Source organism: Podarcis gaigeae (assembly GCF_964106915.1).
Source record: "Podarcis gaigeae genome assembly, chromosome: 13".
NCBI classification, from domain to species: Eukaryota; Metazoa; Chordata; class Lepidosauria; order Squamata; family Lacertidae; genus Podarcis; species Podarcis gaigeae.
Window position 1 is genome coordinate 18,946,417 of NC_139689.1, and position 23,930 is coordinate 18,970,346.

Below are 23,930 nucleotides of genomic sequence, written 5' to 3' on the forward strand. Positions count from 1 at the left end.
ACACACACCTCATGATCAGTATGTGAAATGGACTGATAAAGCAATAAAATCACATCTGATTTGGCCCTCAAACAATTTATAATACATACATTGGCTAAAATTCTCATTTGCATTATAAAGGCAGTTTTTCTTCTGTGCTATCAACAGCCAGGCAGGTCACACAAGGAGCCCAGGAGAGGCTCAATGGCAATGTAAACTCAAGTGTGAAAATTTTCAGTATAGAGAAAACAGGGTCAGGGATGATGATAAAGAAAGCAAGAGATTGCTATATCGTGGAGGAAAAAGGCTCAAGTTATTAGCCTTTGGAGAAGATCAGCAACAATATCCTCCCAGTATTCCCTTCCTAAATGCTCCCAGCTTACCCAAGCGCTTGAGTGAAGAATAGCGGTTAAGTTCTGACTTGACGGCTGTCTCATATGACGGGGGCAGATGGGAAAGATTGTGGAAAGAACGAGAGCAGCTGAGGGTGTTGTACTTCGTGGTTGAGTGGCTGGGCGTGTGGTTCACATGCCAATCTTTTAGGGGACAGAGAAAGAAGAGAAAGCATATTAGTTCAACTCAGACTGACTTCCAGGGCATTTGGAGTTTTAGTAAGACGAGTTGCTTCCAGGCTTGCTGTTCAGTCATTTGTCATTTTTTACTGAGTATCCAAGTGACAATGCTGACAACCTCTGGCATTCCCAAATTTAATATACTGTCCTCCCACACTCTTGTTAGAGAGCCAGTGTGGTGTAGTGGTTAAGAGCGGTTGTCTCGTAATCTGGGGAACCGGGTTCGCGTCTCCGCTCCTCCACATGCAGCTGCTGGGTGACCTTGGGCCAGTCACACTTCTTTGAAGTCTCTCAGCCCCACTCACCTCACAGAGTGTTTGTTGTGGGGGAGGAAGGGAAAGGAGAACGTTAGCCGCTTTGAGACTCCTTAAAGGGAGTGAAAGGCGGGATATCAAATCCAAACTCTTCTTCTTCTTCTTGTGGACATGGTTAATGATGGCTGTTAAGTTCCCCAGAGCATGTGCTTAATTCAGACAGTACCTGGTGAATCCCTAACTAATGAGAAAGGCAAGGGTCCTTCTCATCATAAGGCTTCTCCTGTTGGCTCTGCAAACAGCATTCAAGTTAATCCTCAACTCAGGGCCAGGCCACACATGAGGCAAGGTGAAGTGACTGCCTCAGGCGGCAGGATCTACCAGACAGCAGATCCTGATTTTCATCTTTCTTCCCGACCCCTTGATCCTGATGTAGATCTTCCCTTACCCCTTCTTCCCTGGCAGGGAGAGGGTACCATTTTGGGGTTTGCCTCAGGGGCCAAAATGTCTTGGGCTGCCTGCCTGAACTTCACACAGCTTCCCCTTCATGGTGCCTGCGGTCTGGAATCTCTCCCTTGATTCACCTTCACCTTAAGGACATAAGAACACAAGGGATGCAGCTCGGATCTTATCAGCCCCCAAAATGGCGGGTGAGTGAGGTCCCTAAAAAGGAGGATGGGCAATTAAAAATGATAGACTATGCAGAGTTAGCAAGTCTAACAGGTAAAATAAGAGAGCAAGAAGACCATGTATGTGAAGAGGAGTGGGGAAACGTTGTGGAGTATTTGGAAAATAATTGTAAACAAGTGAAAACGCTGGCAGCATTAAGGTAAATTCAGCAGTATAATATATAATAAAGGCAGAAAGGAGAGAAAGAGATCTAAATGGATATATAAGAATATGCAGGAATGGTGGGAAAATTAAAGGAGGATGGGGAAGAAGGGAAGTCGTTGCATGCCTATGGGGAGCTTAAAAGCAGAATTTGAGCACAACAGCACTATTCCCTCCTGTTGTTTCCAGCAACCGATATTCAGAGGCATATAACCTTCAACAAGGCAGGTACAACATATCCATCAGGATTAGTAGCCACCGATTGCCTTATCCTCCATGACAACCTCATCCACCAAGAAGACCTTGGCATTTCCTCTCCTGATTACAATCAAGTCAGCTGCAAGTGGAACACCAAGACAACCAAGAGCAGCTGACCTTGCTCTTTCTTCCCTCACCCTCAGAGTGGCTTTTTCCAACTAAAACATAATTGCAGCACCAGTCTTTCCAGTGTGGGCTTGCAAAATGTGATGGATATGTGTTGGGGCAGCCAGTTGCTGGGGTCTATGTGTCCTGGCAGGGCTCTTCAGTGTTGCCATGGAGGCAAGTGGCTGGGAAGCTGCCCACCATTTTGGTTTTTCCACAGTGCCCTAGTGCAGTGGTTCCCAATTGGGAGTCCACGTGACCCACCCAAGGGCCCCATGGCACCATTCACATAACAGTAACAACCATAGGACATCAAAATTATCAAAAGTCCATGATTGGCTTTTGGAAAACAAGGAGTTTGCAGTACTTAGCTAATTGGGAACCACTGCCCTAGAGCATTGTTGGAACGTGAAAATGATATGTGATTATTTCCTTGCCTCAGCCCCTCTCTCAGGGCCAAACCACAACAAGGGGAGCAAGTGGGTGGGTGAGGGAGCAGAGGGTTGGGCCCACTGACATGGATGGGAGTCCACCACAGGTTGTTTTGTTAGACACCCTCTTCTGTTAAGGAGGTATTCTGCTTTTCCATGAGTTGATTTCCCACTTGGCTGTAGCATTATTAGCTGGTCTTCATTGGCAATTTCGTCTTTCCCCACAGCAGGTTCTCTACTAACTCGTTTACTCTTTTCCGCATGAAGAACTGCTTGTTCTTTTGTTATTTATCCTTCATGAGTGTCATAGCTAAATAATTTGTAAAACACAAAATAATGCCTCAGTAACAATAAAAAAAAATACTCTTAAATTGTTTTGCACTAAACATACGCCTATTATGGCCAAGCTACTTGCACTTGTCTCACTGAGGCATATGACTCAGTAGAAGGCAGCTATTGGGTATGAGCAATCTTGCATTCCTCCAGTCAGTAGAGGGCAGTGTTGAGTCTAACAGATGATAGGGCAACTACACTTTGTGGTTTCCCACTGAAACCTAAGCTGCAAAAACTTTTAGAAGACATCTACAAGCAGCCCTGTTTAGGGAAGCTTTTAATGTTTAATAGGTTATTGTATTTTAGTATTTTGTTGGAAGCCGCCCAGAGTGGCTGGGGAAACCCAGCCAGATGGACGGGGTATAAATAAATTATTATTATTATTATTATTATTATTATTATTATTATTATTATTACCCTTGCTTCTGCATGCTTCTATCTCTCTTTGCTCTCCTTCTGCACGGGGCAGCCATGAAACTGTCTCTCATGTTGTAGACTTAGAATCAAAAGCCATCTTTGTGGATACGAAGTAACTCTTAAGAAAAGAACCTTTTCTCTGTACCAATCGGAGTCCTGTCTTATTTTATTTTAGCCTTCTAAACCATGGCAGTGATGTACAAATAAAACAAATGACGGGTGGTGGGTTAGCTCCAGCTTCCAAGCTCCCCACTCCTCCACTCTGCTAAATACACTCTGCTAAACTTTAAGCTGACAATTTGATTTTACAAACGTAGCAGCAGCTTCATATGAACCATGCAGGGCTGGATTCTGTGTGAAAAGTCATGCCGTGTCCTGACAAAGCCCCATCCTCAATTACTTCAAGCAGGGGCAGCAAGAGACCGTAGCAAAGCAAAGGAGGCTTGGGAGACGGGGAGCCTGCCTGGGAAATCTCCTGCCTCCGCACTTGGCTAAGCACTGAGCAGATTCACTTCCATCTGCCAAAGCACAGTGGCTGCCAGGATCAGCAGTCCTGAGATGAAACTGACATTATCCTCTCTCCCTTCATTCCTCTCCTCTCCTCTGTCTACTGTGCTGGAAAGAGAGAGAGGGGCGATTCCACCTGGCCGTCTTCTCCCACTCTGTTCCCAACTCAATTCTGCCTTCTGTGTTGTCTCTAGAGATGGGCAAATCCATCCATTTTATCCCCCCCCCCCAATTTAAATTCAGTTATCCACATTTCCATGTCAGTTTGTAGTTTTGTCTTAATGAGAACCCACTAGCATTTTAATGTGATGTTATTTACATTTTTGTAAACCACTTTCCTCTGATACACAAGATTCAAACCTCATCTTAAATGCAGCCATAGCCATAGATTTTGTTATTGTTTTCCCAGGAAACTGCAAGGATGACCTACATGAAGCGGGAGACACATCTGATAAAATCCCATTTATCCAACCTGATAAGGTGAACATGGCACAGAATCCCAGAATGGTTATGGGATGTCTGTTCTGCTTCCCCAGTAGCATTACTGGAAAAGCAATAGAATGAGTACAGGATCAACTGAGGCTTCTTCAGCTGGCCACTTTAAGTGGACAACTGTAATGTCAGCCCAACTGATTTAAAAACAGCTGAGGGGGAGGCAGTGGGCGGACTATTTGGGCAGCGCGGACCCTGCTTACACCCAAGCAACTCTGTGTCTCTCCCAGGAGTGACGTGTGGCTTGGGCATGCTGCAGGCCCCACGGTGAGTGCCGCCCGGCATTTTGTCACCTCCCTCAGTGGTGACACCTGGGGTGGCCCAAACACCCCTTCCTCCATCCCTGCACCCGGGGGATTAAATACTGAATTAGACTTTAATTGTTCTGTTTAAGTTTCTTGTTAAGATGGCTGTTGTTTGTATTCTTCTTGCTATATATTGGATGCTGTACCTTTAAATTCTACATAATTCTGTGTAATTCAATGCACCTGTTAGTGGCCTTCACAATGCTACTAGGTTTTAGCCAACAGTATCAGCTTACTACACTTTTGAGTGACAGCTGATCCACGGTTATTTAGTGTACCTTTGTGGATATTTGACTTGGTAGTGTATCTGTTATTGTATCACAACCCATTATAGAATGTGCAGGTATGTCATTTCAATCACTGTATTTTATTGTAATGGATTTTATTTTATATTATTGCCAGCGGATGAAGAACTTTTATTGAAACAGTCTATTATCCTGGAAGGACTGTTCTGCTGCTGTTGCTTTGTATAGAGCACTCTGTTCCTGTGTTTGGAGCACCTACCATCATTCTTCTGTGTTGCTGTGCTTATAGCACCATCTTGCACCAGCTCACTCTCGGCAAAATTTTGTATAGGATATTAACTCTGGAAGGCGTTTAGCCTCAATATTCAGTGATTCTTTATGGCCAAATATTAATGTGATCATTTCTTTTCATGGAATATCTACCTGACTCTTATTAGTTCGTGACTCCATGTACATATTGTATGTTTTATGACTGTGAATTAAGAAACAGTTATAGGTAAAGGTAAAGGTACCCCTGACCATTAGGTCCAGTCGTGACAGACTCTAGGGTTGCGGCGCTCATCTCGCCTTATGGGCCGAGGGAGCCGGCATTTGTCTGCAGACAGCTTCCAGGTCATGTGGCCAGCATGACTAAGCCGCTTCTGGTGAACCAGAGCAGCGCACGGAAACGCCGTTTACCTTCCTGCCGGAGCGGTTCCTATTTATCTACTTGCACTTTGACGTGCTTTCGAACTGCTAGGTTGGCAGGAGCAGGACCAAGCAACGGGAGCATACCCGTTGCGGGGATTCGAACCGCCGACCTTCTGATCAGTAAGTCCTAGGCTCTGTGGTTTAACCCACAGCGCCACCCGCATCCCGTAAGAAACAGTTATAGTGTTATATAAATATTGTTAGTATACTATTAGCCTACGTGTTGCTTTGTGTTTGCCAGATTATCTGCATGGAGGAAGCAGATCAAGGAAATGCCCATTTTCTCATATACAGAGGTACCTCAGGTTACATACGCTTCAGGTTACAGACTCCGCTAACCCAGAAATAGTGCTTCAGGTTAAGAACTTTGCTTCAGGATGAGAACAGAAATCGTGCTTCGGCAGCGCAGTGGCAGCGGGAGGCCCCATTAGCTAAAGTGGTGCTTCAGATTAAGAACAGTTTCAGGTTAAGTACAGACCTCCGGAACGAATTAAGTAATTAACCCGAGGTACCACTGTACTGGATTTTCTGTGGCAGGAAATTAAGCAGCTCAAAGTAGTTTAACACAGGGGCGAAATCCCAAGGTAAGTGCAAATGTTGGACAACATCATGAGGACACTCTGAGAAGTCTGAATGAACAGGACAGAGTGATGATGGACAGATCTGGAAGCACCTTAAGTAAGTCGGCTTGAAATATCATCCTGCTCAATACATATTTAGGTAGACCAGTAAGCTGTTTTATTTTATTTTATATACTCACTGCCTGTCTGCTCGTTTCCCTTTATAATCTTCTTTAATAAACTTTGGAACTTGGGGCATCACTGGATTTTGTAAGACCCAAAGGACAGAGGCCACTTCCAGACTGTCACTGTTTTCAGGTAGGATTGAATCACCTCCCGGTAAATTCAGGTTGCACTGTTAAAGCTGATTTGGTGCTCTTGTGAAACAAGCCCACTTCCCCAAAGGATCAGGCTTTTTGCAATAAGGAAAGTGGCAGGAAAAGGCAGAAGAAAGTGCAGGGTAACTCTTGCTTGACGCAACCTCCTCACAAGCAAATCAGACTGAATGCTCATAAATTAACCAACACTGTCTAACATTTCCGCAAACAAATCAGGCTGAATTAAACAGCTCGTTTTGAAGTGACCAGAGCGCTCTCCCTGCTGCCCTGACTGCTGGAATTACCCGATAGCCTTTAAGTTAATGGAAAGCAGGAGGAAGGATGGGCCTGACGTTTGACTGTTGCAGACTCTGAACGTGGTTTGCAGCCTCCCCCTTCCCAGATAAAAAACCAGCATGTTGCAAGACCTTCAGTCACCACAACTTCGGCTCCCTAAGAATGAGTGCTGGCAGTTCCAAGCAGGTGGACGAGATGTTTGGCAACCTGCCTACACAGCCCTGGGATATGAGCCCCCCCCCCCCCTTCACACCATGCTTTTGATTCCCCCACTGAGATTATCCAGGAAGACTCCAAATCCCCTAGTGTGTATATGAGACAGCGCCTTCTCAGCTGTGCAACACAGAAAGCAGGTGTGGCGCCAATATCCTGGGGCAGCTACCAAGGAACCAGCACCGCAGCAGGGTCCACCGCTAATAACTGCCCTGAACCCCTTTAAAATGTATTTTTTCATGGCCTGGCAATGCCAGGTGTTTGAGTCTAGCTGCCTTTTAAATTTCCCACAATGCTGTAGAGTGACACTTAATTGGGGGCATTGTGCATAATAAAAATGGCAGCTAGACACAGCTACCTGGTACTTCTCAGACCACTGCTGCCCTCCTCCAGGTAAGCCAACCAACAGAGGATAGGGCCTACCAGAGGGCACTCATGGCCCTCTCGGACCTGCAGCCGGTCCTGTCAGGAAGCTGTCTTATATAAGGTTAGACTATTGATCCATCACCTAGCCCAGTATTGGCTACTCTGACTGAAGACAACTCTCTTTCACAGCCACACCTTACCTTTAAAGCACTCTTAAACCACTTCTCAGAATCACGGGAGCTGTAGTTTGTTAAGGGTGCTGTGGATTGCAGCTCTGTGGCTGAGGAATAAACTACAGTTCTCATGATTATTTGTGGGAATCCAAGACTGTTACAGTAGTCTAAGAGTTATTTAAATATAAGGTGTACATATAACCTAGAAAGAACAGGGATGGGGAACCAGGGTGACCATGTTGCTGGACTACAACACCCATTATCCATTGCTGCTGAATGGGAGTTGGAGTCCAACAACATCTGGAAGACACACAAGTTCCCCATCCTTGGCCCTTCACATAACCTGCTACCTGATTCTTTTTTAATCTGGGGTCTTCTGCACTGGAGAGGGACCAGTGGTCAGGGGTACAACATGCACTTTGCATATTCTACTCCTGAACAATGGTCCCTCTCCAGTAGGGCACCTAGATTCACTCCAGAACATCCTCCCTTGTTGGAAGGTCTCTTTAGCCCCCCTGCCTGACAGTTTATGGGAAAGCAGTAAAGGCTATCCTGTTTCAATGAGCTTCCAACTAAAGTTGGTTTGCTTCCCTGATTAGCTTTGTTGATCTTGTGCTGTATGCCTTATGTCCCTCTGTTTTATGGTGCTCAAAAGTATAATGTTCAGGGTTTAAAAATTGTTGCATGCCACTTCGGGGGCAGGAGGGCTTTTTATCCAAAAAGCAGTCCATCATCATCATCATTTTTAATTTAAACAAATAAATAAGTCAATAGAGAATCAGCAAGTTGTTAAGATGTCACTCTGCCTAGTAACATCTGCCTAGGTGCTCCCAGCACTTACCCAGAGTGGCCGTGTGATGCTTGGGGCTGTTGACGTTCAGGTGGATGTAATTATGATGCATGTTATCTGCAAGGCAAAAAGAAAGCGAGAGAAAGAAGTGTGTGTATGTGGTGGAGAGGACCATGTTAACAACGTTCACCTGCTAAGGCTGGAGATCATTCTTATCTGCCTCGAGCAGCCACTAGAGGCCACCCAACACAGACTGAAAATATCCGCTCCGAACTTGCAAACAATTCTGGCAACGTTGGTCTGCAGGGCCAGTGTGGCTGCATTAACATTAGCTAGTTTATTTATTTGTAGCTGGGAAATTTCACAACCGGGTTTGGGCTGGGAGAATATCAGCGCAGGCTGGGATTGTGATCAGAACTAGGCATGCGAACTGATCACACCATCATTTGAAAGGGATGAATGATGCATGCTTATATTGAACGTAAGAAGGGCCCTGCTTATGTTCAGGTGAAAGTCCCCTCTAGTCCAGCATCCTGTTCTCAAGGGTGCCTATGGGAAGCCCAAAAGCAGAACCCAACTGCGACTGCACTCTTCCCAGCAGAACCTGACCGCAGCCGCATTCTCCCCACCTGCTATGTAGAGCAAGGCAGCGCAGAAGGTAGATCAGGATCTACTGGAGGTTTTGCAGGAGTTTAGCAAGGGCTCTCTGACTCCCAGTTGACAAATAATAGCAAGAAACCTTTTTTAAAAAACAAAACCCTTCCAATTAAGCTACTAAAAAAGAATGCTTGGGGGGACCAAGAGTGGATTTTTCTGTGGAACGGTTGGTCTTCCTGATACCGTTAATAGATTCCTGGGACTGTGTGATGTGCTCAGAGGCACCCTGTTCCTTAATCCTCAGCATTTTTCTTGTACCTGGTGGACCTTAGGTCTCTAGTGAAAGAAACAAATGCAATCTTACAAGCCTGAAAATTGCCCACCCCTCTCATAGAACATACATGGCTACCATGCTTTATCTGATGGCTGGGAGGGAGGGAGAGGTTGAAGAAGGCAGCCTGGCTTTCTGGCATTGGAGCCCAATAAATTTAGGAGACGGATCTGGGGACTACCTCCCCAGCATGCCGACACCCCCCCTTGTTTGCCAGTGGCCCTGGCTTTGCCTACAACTTTGTTGGCACTCACCACCCCTGAGTTTGCTACTAAAACCAATAACTGAGGCCAGGTGTGTCTGGGCTCCTGGGAGAGAAGGGAGCATTTAGCAGGGAAGAGGGAAACTGCAAAAGCGCCTCCTGAGCACTTGAAGGCTTTTCTTTCTACCTGGAAAGAAAACAGTTCATGTCTCAATAAGGCCCTCCCCCCACAACCCTAATATTAATCTTCAAGCCGACACAAAGACAGCCAGACAGCTAGAACCAGTTGCTATGGCAAACAGGCTGTTTCCCCACAAGCTTTTGCAGCTTAATTCCTGCTGAGAATACACACACACACTCCAAAGAGCAGGAGTTAACATATTCCAACAAAAATAGTAAGAGAAGGGGCTAGAAGTAGATCACAAAGAAAATAGGGGATAGATTACAGGAAGATTCCTGGGGTCCATGGAGAGGCCAGCTCAGGCTGCTGTTGGAAAATGGGGTGTGAGGCCTTCACCTCTTTTAAAGGTGCCCTGTTCTTGATCCCAGTTTTGCTGGCTTGGGAGGACATTTTTTTTGTTACATTTATATGGCATTCCTTGCTTCAGAGGGCTGAGAAGGGGAGTTCCCAAGTGATTCTTCATGGGGGTTGGCACATACGTTATCATGAAACCATGGTTTGTGCTAACATTAGCTGAGACTCCAAACCATAATTGGTGTTCCAAGATTTACCATAGTTTATGCAATTCCCTTCCCTCCTCCACTTTCCTCAATATTTCTGGATGCTATCCCACACTGAAGCCTCTGAGAGTGGAACAACGTAACCATGGTCATTGATTCAGATGTGACACCAAATCACCGGTCTGTAAACTTGTGATTTCAGGTTCTGATCTGGCTGCCACTCACAAACCATGATTTGTTGAAAAGCGCTGGTTCATACAGTATAACAAAGCCTTGGTTGGGATTCTACAAACCATAGTTTTGGTGTTACATCCAAATAATCTCACTTAGATATTCAGTGCACTCACACAGTATTGATTAAGCCAGGCATAGGCAAACTCGGCCCTCCAAATGTTTTGGAACTACAGTTCCCATCATCCCTGACCACTGGTCCTGTTAGCTAGGGATGATGGGAGTTGTAGTCCCAAAACATCTGGAGGGCCGAGTTTGCCTATGCCTGGATTAAGCCAAGGTATTGGCTTATTATCTCTTTTAAGCCATGATGTTGCCATCAAAAGGGGTTGGAGGTCAAGTACCTGGTTATACAGTCCAAGATAAACATCTCTTTTACTCCCCATGGCACCCCCCCCCCCATGGAGTCCCTTACTTTCTTTCCTTTAGCACAGTCACCCTCCTGGCAGTTGAGCCCCATGCGCCACTTAGGCTACCAAGTGACCAGAAAGAAAGAAGCACAGATCCTTGCCTGTACTTGTGCTTTTAACAGCAACTCAATCAGGGTGAAGCTTTTTCGGAGATGGGGAAAGTGTTTATTAGGATGGATGATATTAAATAAATCCTTCCTCGAATTCTAATAAAAAAATTCTGCAGATCAAGCTGTTGGGGAAGGTTGGTAGCTGATGCAGGATCTAGCAATCTTAAGCCATCCCTCGCCTTGTCAGGCTGCCTGCGGTTTGCTGCCTCTCATACCATGGCTGCTTTTGGACGGTTTCACTGTGTTGTACAGGTTCTTCGGGGGACGAGCTGAACCGTTGTCTTGGAAGTTTGAGTTAATGACAAGGCTGTTGTTGCGTTCAGAGCACGAGCTGCTGCCTGCTTGATGCCTGAGAATGTCAACCAGTGCCCTGGCCAGGAAAAGAAAGGAAGTGTTAGTGAAAGGGACAACAAGGCACGTGTTTGGGCTGGATTGAGGCACTTCATTCATAAAATCCTAGAATTGTAGAGTTGGAAGGGACCACAAGGACCATCAAGTCCAACCCCCTGCAATGCAGGAATCTTTTTGACCAACATGGGGCTCAAACCCACGACCCCAAGTCTCATGCTTTACCAACTGAGCTATCATCCCACCTTAGTATCTTTACAGTATAGCATGATTCAGTGAAGGTTTGTCCAGAGGGTGGCAGTTGCTTCTCCTTAGTTTCAGTGTTGCCCCTACAGCAAAAAAACTCTGCCCCAGGTGCTGGCGGGGGTGCAAGAGAGCTCTCCCCACTTGTGCAACTGGTGTTCAGAGGCATACTGTGTCTGATACTCAAGGTATTACAGAGCCATCGTGGCTAACAGCCGTTGACAGCTTTCCATAAACATGTCTAAACCCCCTTTAAAAGGTAAAGGTAAAGGGCCCCTGACAGTTAAGTCCAGTCACAAACGACTCTGGGGTTGCGGTGCTCATCTTGCTTTACTGGCCAAGGGAGCCGATGTTTGTCCGCAGGAAGTTTTTCCGGGTCATGTGGCCAGCATGACTAAGCCGCTTCTGGCGAAACCAGAGCAGGGCACGGAAATGCCGTTTACCTTCCCGCCGGAGTGGTACCTATTTATCTACTTGCACTAGCATGCTTTCGAACTGCTAGGTTGGAAGGAGCTGGGACTGAGCAACGGGAGCTCACCCTGTTGCAGGGATTCGAACCACCGACCTTCCAATCGGCAAACCCTAGGCTCAGCCACCCGCGTCCCAAAACCCCTTTTAAAGCCATCCAAATTGGGGGCCAATACCACATCACTCAGCAAACCCCATTGTTTAACTGTGTGCTGTATGAAATACTTCCTCTTGTCTGTTGTGAATCTTCTGAGCTTCATTTGATGACTCCAGGTTCTTTTATTTCTTTTTTAAAAAATTGATTCTTTATTATTATTATTATTGTGTAACGAAACTCATGCCTTTTCTAGTTCTACAATGCCCTCTAAACACAATATTTCAAGTGCGGCCTCACCATAGATTTGTATAGTGGCATTCTGATACGGAGTTTTATTTGCAATCCCTTTTTAGTGCAATGCAGTGTTAGAGCACAGAGAGTTACTGGCCCGGGTCCTTCTCTAGAACAGAGGATATGTGTTTGTACAGTTAAATTAGGATTTGTAGTTCATCAGAGAGGTTTGTTCTTCCCTAGACAACATCCTCTAAAAGAACTACCAGTCCAAGAGTTCTCTCTGCTTAGGCAAGAGAGAGAGACAGCTGGTGGTGAGAGGGACAGACGCCACAGGAATTGAAGACATTGATCCCAGAGAGAGAGAGAGAGAGAGAGAGAGAGAGAGAGAGAGAGGGAGGGAGATGGTGTTTCTGGTAGGAAACACCAGCAGGCGTTCTACTATGGGGCAAGAGCAATTAAGTCACCCACCCATTTTGTTTGTTGAGTGTGAATTTGCAAAAGAAACTGACTTTGGGGAGGTAATTCATGATTTTGCAACGACAATGAAAAGGTCACGAACATAGACCAATTTGCTTTAAAGCTTTATCAATAGAATGCTACAGCTGTGTTAGAACAGTAATTGTTACAAAAATTCCGAGGACACACAGAATTCCAATCTGGAGCCATTCTGGGGACAGAATCCCAGTCCAGCTCTGAGCCCCACTGCCAGCTGAAATGCTGCCAGGTTCTCGCCACACGGCTGAAGAACAACTTTTGACCCCACCTTGCAGCCTGCATTTTTTACCTGGGCACGTTGAGCTCCCTTCCATGCGGTCTCCTTGAGGCTTTGCTGAAGAAGAATTTGAGCCCGACTCCCACGGCTAAGGTGAAGCTGATGACCCCACAGATCACGTACACGGTGCTGTTGCCCGTCTGCTTGCTTCCGTTTGGCACATCAGGCCCGTTGGTGGCTGTGCCGGCAACGGTGGTGGCAAACCACTGCGGGCTGTCGCGGCACTTCCCTTGCTCCAGCCTCCTGGACCGGTCCTCGCAGCAGAAGCGATACTGGCACGTGCCGCAGCAGAAGCGGTAGCCCCCCGTGGTGCAGTTGAACGCCGCGTCGTACTGCCCCATGACGTCGTAGTAGCCTTGGCAGGTCTCCGAGGGCCGCACCCGGCTCGTGCCGGTGGTTGCGTTGCTGCTGGATGACGTCAAGCGCTTCAGGTGGGCCAGGAAGCTGGGCAGGCCCCAGCTCTGGTTTGTGTGATGTTGGGCCTGGATGACGGCCAGAGCGGTGCGTCCCCCCAGGGCTTCCAGGGCTGCGTACAGCATTACTGTCAGCAACTGGTACATGGTGGGTGGGAGAGTGCCGAGGAGCTCCAACGTTGGGGTTCAGATAGATGTTTTTTTAAAAAAAGCTTATAAAAGAGATCCAGGAAGAAACACTGCAAAAGATGCAAACGAGATTGTTAGAACATGAAAAGAAGCCCTGCTGCATCAGACAAGAGGTCCCATCTGTTCCTGTTTCTCACAGTAGCCAAGCAGATGCTTCCCAGGAAGAATGTGAAGGCAACACTCTCATCCCTGCTGGATAGTCATATCCCCCCACCACCACCACCACGGGCATCTGAGATTCAGAAATGCACTGCTTGGCCATGGAGGTTCCATCTGGCTCTCATAACTAATAGCTGCTGATAGAGCTATCCATCATGAATTTGTCTAAAAACTATCTTAGCTCATGGCTTTTCCATGGTGAGCATTAAGCTGTGTAATGCTCTCTTCTAAGAGCTCTACAGACTGCCAGTGTTTTGAAGGATGGATTCAGGCATATTTTAAATCTATTTTTACCCAAGTGGGATTTGAGAAGCCCCTTTTATGTGTTTGTATTTTTCATGTGGCGATGCTGCAACATACCTGTTTTGACTTGTCCTTTAGTTTTTGTAGGCATAAATTGTTGCCTAGAGGACTAGGTTAATAGGCAACTAAAAATGTAAATAATAAAGATAAACAGTACTATTGCAGCAGTGAATTTCATAATTTAACTATGCATCATGTTTGGCTTAATTTCTTTTTTTAATTAATACAATTTTATTTTGAACTAGAGTTCAAAATTTTGGCAACATTTTGGCACACACACAGAGAGAAAGAGAGAGAGAGAGAATATAATAACAACATCACTAAAAAGACTAAAGAAACTCTCTGATAATCCAAATATAATGTCAGTGAGATAACTAGCTCACTAACAATACCTATATAAGTTATACATAATACATATCTACACTGTAGTCAGAAAAAAACATGAGTCTCGTGGCACCTTAAAGACTAACCAATTTATTATGGCATAAGGTTTTGTAGACTTGGAGCCCACTTCATAAGATGGATGAAAATATGGGCACTTTATTAAAATTTGATCAGAAGCTTTAAGGGCTTCCATATAGGAAATAAATGGAAACTATGGCACCATAATTGAACAATCAATAGATAGATAGCTGTGTATGTAATAAGGATTAACTGCCTGCTGCACTTCCTTGAGTGTGTTTGTGTTTAAGCATAATCTCCCAAATTGTATTCACCCACTGCTGTCTAGATATGCATATAAAATGAGAAATTCACACTAAGAAGCTGATGGATTTCCATGAGGACTTCTTTTTATAAAATTGCAAACTGATGTTGGAACGTAGAGAACTGAATTTAAGGTTGCAAACATGAGAGATACCAAAATTAGCAGATTAGCCCATCCCTCACCCCCCCATAGTTGTACTTTATTTATTTTTGTCACAATTGAAAAGTTCCAAAAGCCCTCTCTTTTTTGCTTCCGAGCCCCTAAAAACAGCACGTACTCCGGTTTACTGAAAGTAAAGATGAAACTGATTTGGAGAGATGAATTCTTAACTTAATTTCCTAGCTTGTGTTTGAGAGAGAGAGATAAATCAAGCATAATATTCACGTAATCCAGTGTGTGTGAGAGAGGAGTCAGGGACTGTGAGATGTGTCAGCGCCAATGATAATAGGACAGAGAGTCATGAGGTCCTGGAAGCCAAAGAAAGTGAACCCCAAAGCATCCAAGTTAGCATTCTGAGAAATGTTACTAGATTCACATAAAAAGGCAGAGATGCAGAATCTCATCACACAGATCAACACTGGGGGATGTGGCCCTCCAGACCTCTCTATCTGGCCCACAAGGCTTTTCCTAATCCACACACCACCCCCAGCTGCACCCTCATTTTTGCCTAAAACGTGTCCTTGAATTCTGAAAGTGCTTATTGCTTGCCTGGATGGAGGCTAGAGAACGGCGTGTTGAGTATGTGTAGAAACTAGGCTACCCAACAAAGTGAAGTTTATATGAATTGTTCCATCCACTTTTCCCTCTGGCTATACCTACCACTGGCAAGCGGTTCAGAAGAAAAATGCAGCCCCTGGGCTGAAAAGGATTCACAATCCCTGCCACAGAGGGCTGGGACGTGATGAGAAAGAATGTGGGTTTTGGGATGAGCTGAGCCTGTACGAAAAGCCACTCAGGAGGGACCACAGTTTCATGGCCAAACACATTCTTCCCTGTCTCCAGGTGGCAGGTGCTGGTGAAAATCTGTGCCTGAGGAGAAGCCCTGGAGAAGGGTCTCATGCTCACCAGATGTTTTCAGACTATGACTTGGTAAACCGTAAAAGAGGAGATCTCTCAATAACACAAACAAAATAACCAATAAAGGACAAAACTGATAAATGGATGATAAAACATGTATACGGCAGTGGACTCAAACCTCCCTACATAATACAGTTATAGATAACCACCAATAAACAATGGAAGACCTGTGTATCGAAACTAATACAAAACTAAGTCTCAGTGAAATTGAACAACCAATATGAAGGCTATATATGACGGAAGTAATAAACAAACCATGAAAACTTCATGTAGCAGAAATAATATATAGTCCAATATCAAGTAAATGAATAGCGTATGCTAGTGGGATTAACACGAGGCATCAAATAAATTTGATGCGCAAATTCCATGTAGTAGTAAAGTAAATGATCCCTGGCCGGCACAGATGTTGAGTTGTGGTACAAAACATCTGGAGAATACCAGATTGGCAGAGGGGAGAGCATGAAATACAGAGGTAATGGAGCCAAGGCCTGACTTGTTCCAGGGCAGCTCCCTATATAGCTAAAAAGGGCTCTAGGCTCTACTTGGACCACAATAAAAACAGGTTGTTGGTGCTTTAAATCAGAAGCTGAGACAGGAAGCTGGCTTTGGCATGGTGCCGTGGTTGCTTTAGGGCTACTGCCAGCTGCCCCTGTGCTTGGGTCTGCCCCCCTGTAATGCCTGTTCAGTCTCTACATCTGTAAATAAACGGAATTGTTACAATGAGGTCTTCAAGTCTCCAGGTGCTCTCTCTTTTATTCAAGAGCAAATGACCCCATTAGGGCTCCTTGGAATTTGCTACCGCCTGGGGAAGGGAAAAATGCAAAGCAGTTTGGTGCTGAATTGAGCAAAAATTTATCTTTCCCCAACAGCTCCCCCACTAGCCGCTGCCGCCCCCCCAGTCCTTATTACATGCCGTTTCACACACAAGCCCAGCGTCAGCAATGCGTCATACTTGGGCGAATGCTGGGGCTCTGGGACCCCAGCAGAGTCCATCCCCACAGGACTGCTGCCCCCACTGCTGCTGATGTGACTCAGGTGGGATGGGCAGGGTGGCTGCGGCATGCATACGACTGAACTCACTGGAACCACCATCTTATGCCGGCATCACCCCGATGAATGTGGATTGGGAAAGAGGCTGGCAGCCATCATTAAGATGAAGATCTCTGCTAGACAACACTGCCAAAGGCATTTTGCCCACCAACTAATAAGTCCTGGGGGGACGGACCAAGGGCAGCTTGATCAGGGCCCCCAAAACCTGGAGCTTGGCCTGTCCTGTCAATGGCTATTATACTCTGCCTTCATGTGTCTGAATTAGGGTTGCCATATTTCAAACAGTGAAAAAATCCAGACAGAAAAGTTATTGAGCTTTTTGGAGCTATCTTTATGGAAAATTGGCATATGTCTTCCGACATATGTCTGGATTTTCCCGGACATTTTTAACGATTTCCGCCCAGGCACTGCTGCTGACTGCAGTATTCCATATACGTCCAGGAATTTCCAGACGTATGGCAACCCTGGGACTCTGAATACCAGTTGATGGAAAACGCAGGAGGGGTGCCTGTTGCCCTCAGGTATACTGTTTATGGGATTCCCATGGGCATCTGGTTGGCCAGTGTGAGAACAGGATGCTGGACTAGATGGGCCACTGGCCTGATCCAGCAGCATTCTCATGTTCCAATTATCCCTCTTTATGAAGAAGCATTCCAATTTTCTGCTGTCTGTTCTTGATAAATCTGTCCCGTCCCCCCTTTTTGCATTTTAGAGATGGTGGGTTAAAGTTCTGTTTGCGTGAGTTGACCGATTTGCCGTCCTGCAGACATCAGTCTTCAAATGGATACATTTCATCTCCAGTGCACATGCATGCGAAAATGTGCACATGAATACTAAGGCACCACGCAGCGCCCAGCCTAACATTTCACACACGGCAGCTGCAGAGGAATAAATATACAGTAATAAAAAATGAAATAGCTATAAATGTTCTCTCCTTCTGTGGTATCAAAATCAGCTGCCTCAGCCACCACCAACTAATTCCACCTAATGGCAGGTACCCCACTGAATGGCATCCCCAAACCTGTCGCCTAAGGGAAGTGGCCGCATCCCAATCATGGTCAGCCAGCAGAACCATACTAAATTACTAGGGATTTTTATTTTAGCTTCCTCTTTCCTCTTTCCCTTCTATTCAGCTCTTTCCCGTGTTCAAGCTAGCCTTAACGATTCTGCTCTCCTACACAATAATCTGTTTTCACATTTGAGCAGAGAACAAGGAGTACAACTCTCTTCAAGCAATAAGCTGGGTAGCCTTCTTTGTGGTGCTTCGAAGCAGAGGGCACCCCTCCAAGGCAACATTCTACCAAAGCTCCCTCAAACGCTGCTTCTTCTACCCCAAATATTATAGTATTGTAGTTCAAAAGAGCCCAGCAGGCAACAGGTTATGGTTAGCACTACAGGTGGCAGAAAAAGAAGTTCTGCCCAAATGGGAAGAAGCATCAGGGAGACGAAGAGAACTGGGCACCTGTGGGCCAAATTAGATGTGACGCCGAATACTCTTTCCTTTATTTCCTGCATTTATATAATCGCCTTGGTTCTTTGGGCAGCCGGAAAAGCAGAAAACAAACACACAAATGTTCAATATTACATATAAAACAATAAAAGCTATAGAGAATTAATTAAAAAGCTGAAACACAAAACACAAATGAAAATCAGTTTAGCATAGCTCATTAAATGGCAGGGCCATGGCCGCATGCGCACCTCTGCAGGCTGGGTAGTGGGAATGGGGAGAGGCAAATGGCTATGGCAGCTCACTCAGGCTCAGAGATCAAGTCTGATGCTCTCATGTGATGGCAGAGGGATTGGCTTGGGACCTTGTGGATCCCAGGCTGACCCAGTTCCTCCCTGCCAGAGCACCCCCTTCTAAAGCTTTCCATGGGCTGCCACTGGCAGGCATTCTGCTGGTGGCACTTCCACCTGCACATTCAGCATCAACCCATGGGTGGAGACTGGAAGAGGAACACCTTGGAATGCCATGGACGGCTGTTTCAAAACCCAGCGTGCCACTACGTAAAATGCCCTCACCATAGTAATTATCCGCATTACATGTCTTTGCATTTAACATGCAGGTTGTTTTTTAAAAAACGTAAATAGGATGAGCTGGAGGTGATAATTACTGCGATCCGCAGAATGTGCAGAGTGGGGAATTTAACAATTTCCTCCCTGGCTCTAGTCCTGGGGAACTTCCCTCCTCTGAAGCTGGTATTTAATGGGGCTGGGAAATCCCTCAATGGTCATCAGCATACATTACATTATGTGGGGGGTGGAGATAAGGGACCCTTGCCGACCCCTCCACTGCACCCAGACACTGACTACGAACACACTGGTGTTTTCAAACACAGCAAGGGTGTTCCCTCCCTCCCTCCCCCCCATTTCTGGTCGCATTTGCACGTTGCTGCACACGCCAGAGAGAGGGCGGCAATGTCTTCTTCCTCTGATGCACATGACCTGTTTGGTTTACCCACACACCCCTGAACTTGCATCCAAAAAGCTGCTATGTCATCCATGCATGCGCAATGGCTATTTCACTGCACCTTTTGAAGTTTTGCCTTTTGGAGTGAAGTTTTGTTTGAGGGGGAAATGCATCAAACAGCCCTATTTCTCAAGAAACTATGAGGCAGCTCTGTAACGAGAGTAATGGTGCATGTGGTGGGAATGCTTTAACTCTATTTGAACCTGGAGATACCAGGGATCGGACTCTCTGCATGCGAAGCTGATGCTCTGTCACAGAGCTACAGCCTTTCCTGGTAGAGAAGCTGCTCCAAATCCCTGATCATCTCGGTGGCACTTTTCTAGCACCACAATATCGTTTTTAGATGAGGCGAGCAGAAAAGTACACAGCATTCCAAACTCAGCCACGCCATTGATTAGTAGCTCCAAAATCAAAAGCTGTTATAGAAAAGGTGGTTTTATTTATCTAAAGGTGCTTCAGTTTGGGAGGTCCTCCTGTGCTAGCCTGAGCTCACAGAAATCCTCTCAGAAAAGGGCAACCAACATGATCAAGGGGTTGGAGTAACCGAAAGGAAAAATTAAAACATTTGGGGCTTTTTACTTAGGTACAGTGGTACCTCGGGTTACAGATGCTTCAGGTTACAGACCCTTCAGATTACAGACTCCGCTAACCTGGTAGTACCTCAGGTTAAGAACTTTGCTTCAGGATGAGAACAGAAATCATGCGGTGGCAGCGTGAGGCCCTATTAGCTAAAGTGGTACCTCAGGTTAAGAACAGTTTCAGGTTAAGAACAGACCTCCAGAATGAATTAAGTTCTTAACCCGAGGTACCACTGTAAAGGCAGAAAGGTCATGATCGAGCTGTATAAACTGCAGGGTGTGGAGCAACTGGAGAGAGAGGTGATTTTCTCCCTTGTAACACGAGAACTCAAGGCCAATCCAATGAAGCTGAATGTTGTAAGATGCGGGACAGACGAAAGAAAGAATTCCAGCACATAATTAAACTATGGGATTTGCTCCCACAAGATACAGCGATAACCACCAACCTCAGTAGCTTTAAAAGAGGATTAGGCAAAGTCATGGCGAATGAATTTGTCGGGCTTTCAGTGACATCCACAATGTTCTCTGCATGCTGGTTGCTTGGAATCCCAAATGCAGAGAGCGCTGATGCACTCAAGTCCTGCTTGTGGGCTTCCCATTGTGGCATCTGGTTGGCCACTGTGAGAACAGGATGCTGGACTAGGTGGGCCTTTGGCCTCATCCAGCAGGCCTCTTCCTTTTGTTCTGAGTTTGCCAAGAAGAAATCTGTGTTAAATGAAAAATGGAGGGCGCTCACCAAGAGCATATTTTTAATCTGTAAACCGCCTTGAGCCCATCAGGGGAAGAAGCAGGGTAAAAATACAAACATACATACATACATACATACACACATACTATACTAATGCTACCTTCCCACAGACCCACCCTGCTGTATATTAGCCCCTTGCCAGAGAACGGCCACCCCAGAGACTTGATGACACATCCCTCGCTACAACCATCGCAACTTCGCTCTGTGCAGCGAACATCTCCCTCTCTGTTGAACCCCGGGGCCTTTTTCATGTAACCGCTGCTTGTCTCCCTGCCCACCTCCTCGACAGAGCGTGAGGGAGCCCCCCGGGGCAGTGACACACTGCAGTGTGCTTGGAACATGTGGTCTCACTGACTTCATCAAGGTAACAGGCCTGTGAAAGGCCTGTGGCAGCAGCAAGTGCATGTGTGTTTGTGGCGAGGGGAGAACGCGGCTCTGTCTCTTGCTATCAGAAACCAAAATGATCTGACATGGTTCAAGGGGATTTGTCTGGCCTGTCAGGTACCTAGCATGTGAATAAAGAGGGGGCAGCATGGTGGGGGATGAAAACGGAATAAAACCTCATATTCCCCGCTGTGGCCACCTGGGGCATGTCTCCTGCACGGATTTTGCCTATTCGGTGGCTCGTCTTAGCACTCACAGGGGTAGGGGTTTTTCTGGTATTTATTTCACTTCAGCGTGTAGCTCACCCAAGACCCATGGTACAAAACATGCCATATAACGCAAAACTAAAAATCAGCTAAGCACACGCACACAACTGACTGAAATCATATATCCAGTTAAAGCCTAACGTGATACTGTACTGATTTCTTTGGGGTGGTAGCAGTTTTTCACTTCAGCTGCCTACAGTCTTTGAGGGCAGCCCCCCATATATGAGAAAATCCTGCTTAAACAGTAGGCCTGTCGTCAGCGTCTCAATAAGTCGCATTTGTTTTAGTCAACTGATCAACTTAATTCATCGATCCAACAGAGCACTCAGATGTAAACCCTCTAAGTAGGACATAGATGAATGTGTACAGGACTGCAGCCTAATCTGTATAGATTTGCATAATAAGAAAAATTATACTTAATTTTTTTCCCCCTCATGATGTTTAGTGGTAATTCTGACTTGGAGACATTCAGTCCTAATCCCTCAGATGGTAGCTTCTTCCCACCGATTCCTCAGCAAAGAACATAGAGCAAATGTCCAAAAATGCATTTAGGAAGAAAAATGCTAGTACAGTGGTACCTCAGGTTAAGTACTTAATTCGTTCCGGAGGTCCGTACTTAACCTGAAACTCTTCTTAACCTGAAGCACCACGTTAGCTAATGGGGCCTCCTGCTGCTGCCGCGCCGCTAGAGCCCGATTTTTATTCTTATCCTGAAGCAAAGTTCTTAACCTGAAGCACTATTTCTGGGTTAGCGGACTCTGTAACCTGAAGCGTATGTAACCTGAGGTACCACTGTAGCAGCAACATTTCCAGGCTTTCAGACTAGAGTCTCTCTCAGCCCGATCTGGAGATGCATGAATCTGGGACTTTGTGCTCTGCTATTGACCTCCATCCCTTCTTATGGCTTTTTTCACAGCGAGCCAGATTATGGGTGCAACAACACACCATCGGTAGGGTAAAAAGAGAAAAGGCCACAGCTCAGCAGTAGAGCATCTGCTATGCACACAGAAGGAGCCCATTTCAATCCCCAGCATCTCCACGTAGGGCTGGGAGAACCCCCTTCCTGAAACCCTTGAGAGCTGCTGCCAACCAGTGTGGACAACACTGAGCTAGATTGACCAAGAAACCAACTTGGTATAAGGCAGTAGCTTCCTATAACCCTGAAACGAACCTGCTGTCTCACAACAATACTTTTAAAGAAGAAAAGATATGATGCATGCATGTGTCATTTGCAACAGGCATCGTTTTAGAAGACTTCCTGTTTCTCCCACTGCCAAATGCTGATTTGATTTTGTGTGCGACCAAAGGGCATGTCTACACAGTTGGATACTGAGAACTGGGCAGGCTGAAGAGACAGGGCAGCAAATGGTGTGAGACGTAATGGTGCCAGATGAAAGTGCACAGAAGTACCCAGGGCAATCCAAGACTGCACGCACACCACGCATTTAAATCACGTTGCAAAGAATCCTGGGAAGTTTGTTAAGGGTGCTGGGAATTGTAGGCCTGTGAAGAGGAAAACTACAGTTCCCCCAGGATTCTCTGTGCTTTAAATGCATGGTGTGTATGCAGCCCAAGCTATTCTGATATCTGAGGCAAAACATCCCACAGGCCCCTCTCATGCTGCTTGGCAGTAAAAATACAGTAAAAAAATGCAGTAAAAATAATCAATTTGCTGCCCCTTTCATTATACCCAAAACCAGCTGCCTGAGTTAGCTGCCTCATTCTGCTTTGTTAGGGCCGGCCCTGCCTATAGAGCCAAGACTGTGACCACTATTGTGCTTAGAATGAAAATAAATAAAACCTAATACTATGTACCAGGAAAGGCTGTATTTTGTTACGTGAGTAAATTTTCAAGAGTGAATTTCCATTCCTGAATGCAATATCACATGCCAAAGACTCTGGGAGCATGCAAGGATAAGGTGTGCTGACTGAAGGGTTAGAGCATTTCTCAGAAGGCTCAGGGGCACTATTAGATTATGTACCTCATCCCACATTTGCCTTACTAAGGATCTCTGGCTTAGGGTACTGCAATATCCTGCACCCAGCCCCAGTTCCATGCACAGGGTCTAACCTGCCCAACCTTGGTCTGTTGAACAGAAATGTCTTGTTATTTTGAAGATTTTCCCCCTTGACCACAATAAACTACTTAATTCTCTCCCCCAACACGCAGCTCAATTGCACTTTGTTCTCTACAGTCTGATGACAGCCATGCAGATTTCCAATCCCCCTCAGCTAGACTGTGTAGGGGTTTTTGTAGTTTGCATTTCTAACAGTCTGTTCAGTGCCTGTGTGGATAGAAGTCTCTGTGTGTATGCAAGAAAGAGATGGAGGTTGTTTTGCATATCTGTGAATGATCCTAGCCATCTTATGCATATGTTAAATTTACATTGCATCGTGCACTACGACTCTGCAGGTATTCCTAGGAGTGTGTGTTATTTATTGTCTTTCAGTACGATTGCGTGGATGCGCAAGATTCTGCCCAGTTTCAAGGACTTCCTCCTATTTTTATATACCAACTTTCTGTCCGTCGCAATATGTGATCTTTCCTTAACTTCCTTCCTGCCTTTCTCTTCCTCGCCTGTGTAGCCATGTGCTGTGTGTGTCCGTGGAAACATGTGTCTGCCTTTGTGCAGTTCACTGTGTGCCTTTGCCTTCATGGAGCAGGTGCCTATCTTTTCCTCTCCATCTGGTTGTAAGTCAGAGTTATTCAAATGAGAAATTAATAGAG

At 45.8% G+C, this 23,930-nt stretch overlaps 1 protein-coding gene and 1 long non-coding RNA gene across 3 annotated transcripts in view; one reads left to right on the forward strand and one right to left on the reverse strand.

The window, feature by feature from the left end:
• SHISA7 (shisa family member 7) overlaps positions 1 to 23,930 on the reverse strand; it is a 33,495-nt gene that overhangs the window by 5,217 nt on the left and 4,348 nt on the right. The window contains exons 1-5 of one of the 2 annotated variants that reach the window (XM_083707772.1): positions 18,219 to 21,080; positions 12,872 to 13,511; positions 10,913 to 11,067; positions 8,187 to 8,252; positions 363 to 515 (exon numbers count right to left, since the gene is read on the reverse strand). In XM_083707772.1, coding sequence (XP_083563898.1) covers positions 363 to 515; positions 8,187 to 8,252; positions 10,913 to 11,067; positions 12,872 to 13,419 — 922 coding nt within the window. In that variant the 5' untranslated portion in view covers positions 13,420 to 13,511; positions 18,219 to 21,080. Of the gene's footprint in view, positions 1 to 362; positions 516 to 8,186; positions 8,253 to 10,912; positions 11,068 to 12,871; positions 13,512 to 18,218; positions 21,081 to 23,930 lie in introns of those variants that run through there. The other variant, XM_083707771.1, reaches the window with a different exon arrangement.
• LOC310829397 lies at positions 5,098 to 5,633 on the forward strand. The gene is made up of 2 exons (XR_014557254.1): positions 5,098 to 5,225; positions 5,604 to 5,633. It is a non-coding gene; the product is annotated as an uncharacterized lncRNA (long non-coding RNA).